The sequence below is a fragment of the Pteronotus mesoamericanus genome, unplaced genomic scaffold, assembly GCF_021234165.1.
Source record: "Pteronotus mesoamericanus isolate MK-2021 breed Mesoamerican mustached bat unplaced genomic scaffold, CSHL_Meso_final scaffold_167, whole genome shotgun sequence".
Taxonomy (NCBI): domain Eukaryota; kingdom Metazoa; phylum Chordata; class Mammalia; order Chiroptera; family Mormoopidae; genus Pteronotus; species Pteronotus mesoamericanus.
The window spans coordinates 36,354,146-36,364,088 of record NW_026555308.1 but is presented as its reverse complement, the minus strand read 5'-3'; the positions used below and the strand labels follow the sequence as shown (position 1 = coordinate 36,364,088).

At 41.0% G+C, this 9,943-nt stretch overlaps 1 protein-coding gene across 1 annotated transcript; it reads left to right on the top strand.

The window, feature by feature from the left end:
- The first annotated feature begins 859 nt into the window (after positions 1-859).
- Positions 860-1,549, top strand: LOC129083541 (GTP:AMP phosphotransferase AK3, mitochondrial-like). Its single transcript, XM_054589350.1, has one exon. The coding sequence runs from the start codon at positions 860-862 to the stop codon at positions 1,547-1,549; it is 690 nt and encodes a 229-aa protein (XP_054445325.1).
- The last annotated feature ends 8,394 nt before the right edge of the window (positions 1,550-9,943 follow it).

The following is a 9,943-nucleotide window of genomic DNA, read 5'->3' as shown; positions in this document are numbered from 1 at the left end:
GTTGGCTTCCCAGCTCACTTAATAGGTATATTTAAACATAAGTTACATGACACTTGAACACAAACTGAACTTAAATTTTATCATTCTGCAAGTCTGCAGTTACAATGTCTTAGAAATCATTTCATGTTAGCACATAGAAATCTGCCTCTGTCTTTTTGGCTGCTGGGTAATATTCTACAGTATGGCTAAGATTCGTTTAGCCATTCTCATATTAGTGGACACTTAGGTTGTTAACAATTTTCACTACTATAAATAAAGTTGAAGTGAACATCTTATATGCGCTTTCTTGTTGCTTTATGAGAGTGTTTATCTAAGGAAGATACTGAAAAGCAATTAAAAAAAATAGCCACTACCAAGTTGCCTTCCAAACTAGCAGCAGGGGCACCTCACCAGTGGAGTGTGAGAAACCGATTTCCCCTCATCTCTGCCAACATTTGCTTCTACATGCTCTGGACTATTTCGCTGTCTATTCTTGCAACTCACATCATTCTTTAATTCTGGGAAATTCTTGTCCATTTAATTATTTCTTGAAATACTCTACCCTCCATCCTCTCCATTTTCTACTTATGAATGGTGGAAATTTTGAATCTGTGCTTTATGTTTCTTAATTTTCCTTTTCTACTTGCCATCTCTTCAGCTCTTTATACTGCATTATGGGAGAATTCTTTGGCTCAGTCTTTGAATTTACAAATCGGCTCTTTGGTAGCATCCATTTTAAAAATCCATTTCCATTGCAGGTTGCTCACTCTCAGCATGTGTCCTCGAGGCGCCGCCCCGGGATTCCAGCCGGGAAGCCCGGGAGCGCACAGGCCAGGTGGGAGCCCAACCGTTACCGCAGCCTGGGCTTGGCTGGGCAGCCATGGGGACTTGTAGGCAGCTCCTACGCGCCGTGATCATGGGCTCCCCAGGCTCCGGCAAGCACACCCTCTCATCGCTCATCATCAAACACTTCCAGCTAAAGAAGGTCTCCAGCGGGGACCTGCTCCGGGACAATGTGCTGAGGGACACAGAAATTGGTGTACTGGCCAAGGCTTTCATGGACCAGGGGAAGCTCATTCCAGATGACATCATGATTCGGCTGGCATTTCAGGAGCTGAAAAATCTCACTCAGTATAGCTGGTTGTTGTGTGGTTTCCCCAGGACTCTCCCACAAGCTGAAGCCCTGAATAGAGTTCATCAGATACACCTGGTGATGAACCTGAACGTGCCCTTTGAGGTCATCATGCAACGCCTCGCTGCTCGCTGGATTCATCCAGCCAGTGGTCGCGTCTACAACCTTGAATTCAGCCCTCCCAAAGTGGTAGGTGTGGATGATCTGACTGGAGAGCCTCTCATTAAGCGTGAGGATGACAGACCAGAGACTCTTATCAAGAGACTAAAGGCTTATGAAGACCAAACAAAACCGGTCCTGGAATATTACCAGAAAAAGGGGGTGTTGGAAACATTCTCTGGAACGGAAACCAGCAATCTCTGGCCCTATATACATGCTTGCCTGCAAACAAAACTTCCACAAATAAGCCAGCATCCCCATGAGGAAAAATGCTTGTAATTAGCAAGATGAAAATCTCCACCTTCTTTCATTTAGAAGTTCCTCATCCTAAGACTCCACCATGTATGAACTTTTTGAGAATTACATTATTTTCATTTCTGTGGATTTTATTCCAGGTAGTAAAGATATGCCAAATGAGTCATATACTAAAATTTATCTTTTGAAATTGTCTAGTGTATTTCATCCAGCTATCTTCTGTGTGTAATTCAGAAACATCAGAGATGTCTAGAGTTTAAAAAATTATTTTAGAGCAAAATTAACAGAGCCATTGATAGTAATCTAACTTTTGTTCAGTAAGAATGTTTGATAAGGTTTCCACATTTTCCTGGAAAATAAAAAAAAATTATACTAATTTGGACAAAGTATCTCATCAAAGGTTTTTGCATAGCCAGATACGGGGGCGGCGGGGGGGGGGGGGGGGGGCGAAACTAGCATATTGGACATGGTTTTGTGAGATGCTATGTCCATAAGATTCTGGATAAAAGTAACTGGGTTTACAGATCCATTGCAGAATGCAAATTTACTGTTGCCTTTAAACTAAAAAACCCATAAGGTGGGCTTATAAGCTATATTTATTTTGTTGTTAAACATAACTTCAGTTGACTCAGAATTTTCAATTTGCTATAAAAATGTATCAAATGGCATTTAGGAAAGGATTACTTTGATATGACTTGTTTTCCTTCGAAAATACATGTGCACTGGGGATATAACCTGGTAGAAATTAATGTTACAAGTTCTTGGTTAAGCACCAAAACTGAATGAATTTTCTTTAATGGAAAATGTAATTAAGTCATGTCCTCAGAAGTTACTTAGATTAAGAAAAGTGTGCTTTAAGATTGACTTGCCAGTTCTTTTTTCTATTCAATGTACAATGTGCCTTGAAGAGTAACAAATTAAAGTATTCAAAAAAGAAGAATGAATGAAAGAAAACTTGTGACAGTGCAAGTTTTTTTTAAACTTTAATAATTTGTTACTAGAAAATAGAAATAGGTATGCCTGGGGGAAAATTTCCTTAACAAAAAAATAGTCATAATTAGTAAACAGATGTAGCAATAAAAAGGCTTTTTATGTGACAGGATAAAGAGGACCAGGAAAGTAAATGAGTTTGCTGAAAGTGGAGTTCTTTATTTCTGATTAAAGAGGTTGATACCTGCTAGTGTTCACTGACATCCTATCTAAAGGGGAAAATATCCTGCCAATGTATATAATCTGAGCAGTCATTTTTAAATCATTGCCTGAGATTCTTTACCGGAGTTAGGAGGAGGCATGCTTATGTACTGTGGCCTGGTAGGAGGAGTGGGGCAATGTAAGAGGCGGAGGAGAAACTTGACTATATCCTAAATGATGTATTTCCTTTTATTCTTCTTGGTGCTAAAGAAAATGAAACAAGTCCTTATACAAGCTGTTATTAATTGCCTTTGTAAATTTGGTCCATTTTACTCTACACACTTAAATACAAATACCAGCAAGTATTTTTTAATGTATTTTGTGGAAAAACTTATTTTTCTTTCTTTTGATTTTATTTTTTATTCACTGATGATTTTTCAAAATGGACCAAGTCTTTTTAAAAGAATACAAAAAATTTTCATTTTTCAAAATACTTCCTATAAACTCTTATTTGAATATTATTATGTGCTTTCCAAAAAAATGAACTACTAAACTTATGAACTATCACTAGGCACTAGGTTATAAGGCATACATTAGTTTTCATGAAATAAAATTAAATTTCAGAAAATAAATCAATTCTATTTGCTTATTCAGTTTTTTATTGTAAGAATCAAATTTTAACCTCCATGTCTTCTGGTTGATTTGTTGGTGACTGCTATATCCTCACATATGTATCAGAAAAATTTACTTACCCTAGACTTAATTCCTGCTTTGCTTGTTCTATTATTTATTTTCATTGGGTGTTTGTTCATCCGTTGAGTTTGTCATCTTTTGTAGTGTTGATCTTCTTCAGCTGTGTGATGGTCTTGACTCTGTAATTTTTTTTTTTAATTTTTTGTATTGTATTTTTTTTCCATTACCATGTGGTTGAGATTCTCCATTAGACTGCATTCTCTGTCAGTGGGTGTCATCTGCCTGGGGATATCACTGGTCTGAATTGTCCTCTGGCCTGTTCTCAGTGACGGTGAGAAAGGATGTCACTGGGTGAGATTTCTAGGAGGTGTTCGGTTCTGGTACCCCATTCCTCTGGCAATGGCCATCCTGTGACACATGGCCATGCCTGTCTAATTTGGGCTCCCTGGTCACGAGTCCTACCTGGAGGCTGACACTCTCACTGCAGTTTGGCTCAAGGGTACATGAAAGGGCACCAATGGAAGAGGAATCTCTGGCCCCTCCTGCAGTGGCGTCCCAAGGACCTACATGTTGATAGTCCTTGATATTCCCCTCCTTCTGGTATTTACCACCTTTGGGATGAAGCTCCCTTCACCTTTGTTACAACAGTCTTCTGTGAACATTTTAGAGGAGACTTTGTTTTTACATCAATCCAGCCTACATCCCATACCTTAGGATCTATCCAGGTTTCTGGTTCACTGAAATTTTCACTTATTTAGGATCATCAGTTGAGGCCCTTGCTGCAAAATGAAGAAGGTGTAGGATATACTTAGACCACCATCCTGAAATGAAACCAGATTTCCTTGTCCACCCTCAAAATACAAAGTCACCAGACCTCTTAAGAGCTGTGGCTTTCAATTATGACTGCACATTGGTATCATCTGCAGCAATTTAGGAGAGAATTTTGATTTAGTTACAAGGGGTTAGGGGCTATTCCAATTGCTATGTGTGTTGTATTATAAATGCTCCTGCAAACCACTTTCCTAAAGTAACCAAGCTGATTACCTTTGAGAGGGCCAGCCTTCAAATCAGGGTTCAGCAGAAGCTCAGAACCACGTGGCAGCCTCACCAGCTGGAACTTTCATCACAAAAGGTTTTGCCCTCCTTGTCATCTTTTCTCTCACACATAGATGTTTAAGCAATGGATAGTTTATCATTATTTTATCATTAGTCATTGCCATGTTTAACTACCATTCTTCATTTGATCTGTGTTGCTCACCAAATGCTGCATCAAATGTCCCTCTGGTTACTGATTTTTGGAAGCTTGTTTAAACATCTTTTCCTGTGTGGCTAGCTGTTCAAATTTGCTGATATCTCTATTGTATTTAAACTCAACTAATGATGCTCATTTCAAGTATGCAGGTTGAGAAGCCAACTTGCAATAAGATCATGATATATATGCTTTCTGTTTTCTAGTCTTCAATAGTTTTTGTTTGGTCCTAATAAAAAATCTGAAATAAGCCAGTTAAATGGATTTTGAAGATGAGGTGACCCAAAACACAATGCATTTCTCTAAAAAATGGCTACATTTTATATTAGTAACCTAAGCTGAAATGGAAACATGCTTGTGTACAACTGTGGAATGTCCTTATCCTCCAATTAGGCCTAAAATTTAGGTCCAGGCTTATGGTCCTGTGAGGTCCTTGACCATCTAGACAACTTTACAGCAATGCCTTCTCCAGTGAGCAGTAGGGAAATGCCGGGTAAGCAGCGTAAATATTAAGTTAGAATAGAATGCAGGTGGGAGCCAGAATTAGGGAAAAGATTGGGGGGTATATGAGAGGACTTCGAATATCATGACATGGGGGCACCACCCTCCCTTCAGCAAGCTTAGAAAATTGTCATAATGTCAGGAGACTGGAAGAAAGATTCAAAAGTGGTGGTGGCGGCGAAGAACTCCAAAGGGTCTGGAATTAGCAGGGGTTTCCAACCTGCGGGGCACATGCAGCCCAGGATGGCTGTGAATGGGGCCCAACACAAAATCGTAAATTTACTTAAAACATCATGAGATTTTTTTGTGTGATTACGTGTTGCAGTGTATTCAGTGTGTGACCCAGGACAACTCTTCTTCTTCCAGTGTGGCCTAGAGATGCCAAAAGGTTGAAAACCCCTGAAGGTAATCAGAATGGTGTGATAAATGAGAAGGACGTTATGTCCTGACCGGTGTGGCTCAGTTGGTTGGGTGTCCTTCTATAAGGCAAAAGGTCATTGGTCTGACTCCCAGTCATGGCACATGCCTGGGTTGTGGGTTAGATCTCCAGTAGGGGCGCATGCAAGAAGCAGCCAATCCATGTTTCTCTCTCACTTTTTCTCCCTCAGTTTCCCACTCTCTAAAAATAAATAAATACAATCTTTTTTTTAAAGGCATCAGGCTATATGGATACAGAATTTAGCTACTGTCAAACTGGACGGCTTTGAGAATTTATCAGATATTCCACTCAGCCAGTGTTGCATGGGTGGCAGACTCCCCTCCCCCCCATTATGATTTTATGAGGAAGAAGCCATGACGTAGAAGAAATGAGGAGGATGTAAATTCAGATGTTGACTGGAAAGACCCGGGAATGACAGTAGGAAATCAATTTATTTGGAAGGACAGGGGATTTGAGGGTGGGATAAATTAGAAGAAAATCTTTAGAACTAAGAAAGAAATTAGAAAATATTAGCAAGAGAATTGATGGAATTGTGATAGGAGAAAAAGGAACAGACCTACAACCCAGAGGAAATGTACTCCAGTTCTGCCTTCTCAATGTTTTTAATTTCTCCTTATAAAAAATGAAAAATAATTCTTACTACATTCCTTGAGCACTGGGACATTCATTGATAAGTAAAGAGGTCCAGGTAAATTACCCTAAAGCAATCGAAGTCCTGTGGGAGGTTTTATCTAGCAAGAGTAGGATCTACCTCCTGGAGTCATTTGAAATGGCCATTTCATGGGCTATAACAGGTGGAAACATCTCACAGGATAGGTCTCCAAATGTGATCATTTCAAAAATAATTTGAGAACTAGTGAAAATCTTTAGCAAGTTTAATAATCCTAGAATCTTCCTTTTCTTAGTCTCCATGACATTGCTCTCAAAAGTTAGCAAATTTAAGCAATAAAGCAATCAGATATTTCTGTATTTATATGAAGCTTGGACTCAGTGTTAGCCTTTGCAAGTGACAACAAGGTAAGATTTAGGCTATAACAACCACGGTCTGACAGCAATGTTTCCAACTACATTGTAATTTGTTAGTAGCTCTCTTGTCACTTAAATTGTCCTAAAAAATAAAGAGATCCTCAGATAAACTCTTACCAGGAAGCTGCAGTGACTAGTCAGTCCCAAAGAGATGCTAAGTGCAGACCAATGCTGCTTCTGTATTTGTGGGAACCAAAGGAGAGGAAATGTCAAGTTCTCAAAAAAAGCAAAACAAAACAGCAAAATCCCTAACAAAAAAGCAGCAACACATAACAGCAATTTGGGTCCCTTTCGGGGGAAATGTCCTTCTATTTGGATGGCTTTATGCTTCTGGTCTCCTGATAGATATGCTATTTGCTATTTTCTTTGCCTTAAGTACAGCTTACTTGCTTTAAACCATGATTTGTAGTTTCAATAAAGAAAAAAAAATCCACCTGTTTGCACAGGTCCTTCTTCTTCTGATGATAGTCATTAAAAGGGGGACATGTTTTTCTCTTTCACAGTTAACAGTCAGTCGTAGAATCATCTCAGAAGACTCAACACAGTGGCAAATACTCATTCTAGAATTAAAATGAGGGCTAAAAGGGGGCGGAGAGAGTGAAGATTGCCTATAGCACGGATGGTGGTGAGGCAGGATGTGTGAGAGCCAAGAGGGAGGTCAAGAAAATGGTACAGAAAGGGAGGCTAGAGGATAATTTTCAGTCACATATCTGCCTCAGGCAAGGCTAGGCAGTAATCAATTATGTCTTAGTCCAGCAAACCTTCCTCCTTGCCTGCTACAGAGTGATCTCTAGAAGTTTTCTCTGATACAACAGGTACTTGCCACATCTAATCCTTGGAAATTTCTCAGCATTTGTTGCACTCATATTTTGCAATGCTTTTAGCAACCACTTCCCTTTGCACAGCTGCTGCTGCTTCCAGGAAAGGGTGTCCATTCTGTGCTCCGATGCATTACAGCAACAGATTACCTGAAGTTTGCTCATCACCACATGGCCTTTTCAAGTCAGAAGCCTTCTTTCGTCACGTCTCTTGCGCATTTGCTAGTAGTCATGTGATTACCCTTTCAATGACCTAAAGCTGAACAGCCAGCTGAGCATTACAGGTCCCAGGTAGATTGAGAGCTTAGTCATTGGCTCTGCAATGAGCACCAGCTGTTGGGTGAACCCTCAGGGGAACAGCATAATAACATGTTCACATAAGTATATGTGGTGGGGGGAAGGTGATTCATAAGCAAATACATGTTCTCAAAATGTAAATATCGCAAACATGTCTCAGTCTTGAGGTTGCATTAGTGAGTATGCATTGTTAGGTAAATACACGTTCTGTGCAGTTTACTAGAGAAGCCCAGCCACAATAAGGGCCTGCTTAGTGTTAGACATCTGGTCAAATCCACTTGTTCCCACCTCCCTAAATACACTGCATGCCGCTGTGTGTGTGGCTCTCCAGGGCTGAGCTGAGCCAGTCAGCTCTGTGGGTCTGCGTGCTCATTCCAACCCTTAAAGCCACCAAATGGAGCCACGCTCAGGCTTTGGATGAAGGGTCACAGTCTCCCTGGGAATAAATTCAATGAATTGCTATAATGTTTGGATCGCCCTGCCCACACTCACCAACTATTTTAGATAGCACACGACTCTGACTCACAGAAAAGAGCCAAGAACTGCACCATGGCTCTAAAACCTGCCGCTCACCCACTGCCTTGGGCAAGAGCCAGCAAACACCCAGGTCTCTGAGTGCCAACGGTGAGGATCCTTTCTTCTCTCTCCTTCTCTGTATATACCCATAAATAGACCCAGTAAAAAGGGTCACCAAAATTCAGCAAACATTTAAAAATATCTCCCAAATATACAAGTTGACAACTTCAGCAAGAATGCGGGGGCCAAAGGAAAAAAAAGTAAAGGCATTTTACAGCTTGATGTCTTCTGTGATCTAGTTAGCTATGCCCAGATGCTGTGAGTAGGAAGAAGACCCAAAGAGTCCACATCAAAAGAGGTCCTGAGGCCGCCAGGATGGTGCATGTGGGCCTTTTTAAAGGGACTAATGGCTCCAGGTGATGTGATGTGACTAGAAGGAAACACAGCCACACAGCCTAGTTTCCTTCCCCATGGCCTCTGTCCTTCCCTAGGTTAACTCTCAGAGGTCGTTTTAATGAGAGCTCCTTTAGCTAACAGGTCAGAAACACCACTCAAATTTGCTCCAATAAATTGTGTATTTTGTAGGGGTAGCAGGGAGAAGGGAGAGTGCTCATTCTATGCATGAAAAAGTCCTGGGAATTCAGGAATTGCTAACAACCAGACCTCAGCAGGGGCAGGAACTGGAACCCCTCTGAAGCCTCCCGAGCTAAGCTCCTTCACTCAGTGCAGGGTGCGCAGGCTCCACTGCCTATAGGGGCTCACGCACATGGAAAGTGGTTCCAAAATGGAAAAGCACACGTGTCCCTCAGGCTCAGGATCTAGGGAGCAAAAGGGAGTAGTGGGGACTCTGGGCTACCTATGTAAAACAGAATTCTTCATCTGTCTTGTCTCCTGTAAGTTCACTGAAAGTCCTTCAGTTACTCTGAGCAGAACCCCACAGGCAGCAGGTGAATCTGGACTGTGCCCATTAACTCTCTTGAATGGACCTTCAGGGGAACATACGCTTAGGGGAGAGAAATGGTTGTTCAATGGATGTTTTAAAAGTCTGTGAAGTCCCAAATGTAACTTCAGTCTAGCCTCTATGTTATCATGTTCATTCTTAGGTAGTCACAATTTCCACGTAATTTGCTCTCGAAGCTCCTCCATTTTAAAATGTGAGCTATTCCAGTGTTTAAGTGTGGGCCAGCATTTCAAATTTAATCACCTGTAAGCCAAACAAAACATGTTGTGTGTCAGATCTGTCCTGTGGGCAGCTGCTTTGCAGAAACTGGTGCCCTGATGCCTCAGCTTACATTCCACATATCTATTCCCTTATGTTCCTCAACCATGTTAGCAAATTCTATGTCTCCAAGTTCAGAATCCCTAAAGAGTAGTTTAATTGGTTTCTGGCTTAGTTAGGGGCCATTCTTGGTCTAAGCACACAGAAGTTGTAGAGGAGTCATACCTGATGGGTGTGACTCAGTGGGTTGAGCATCGTCCCACAAATCAAAAGGTCACTGGTTCAATTCTTGGTCGGGGCACATGTCTGGGTTGCAGGCCAAGTCCCTGTTGGGGGTGCATGAGAGGCAACTAATTGATGTTTCTCTCACACATCGATGTTTCTCTCCCTCTTTTTCTCCCTCCCTTCCCCTCTCTCTAAAAATAAATAAAATCTTTTTTTAAATGTTAAAAAAAAAAAGTTATAGGGGAGGAAGTTTGTGTGGCAGATAAACTGAGTAACTGCTGTTGACATTTCCAGAGATTGTTTC

Coding starts and splice junctions, on each gene's coding strand:
- LOC129083541 (XM_054589350.1), top strand. CDS start 860: ATGGGGACTTGTAGGCAGCTCCTACGCGCCGTGATCATGGGCTCCCCA.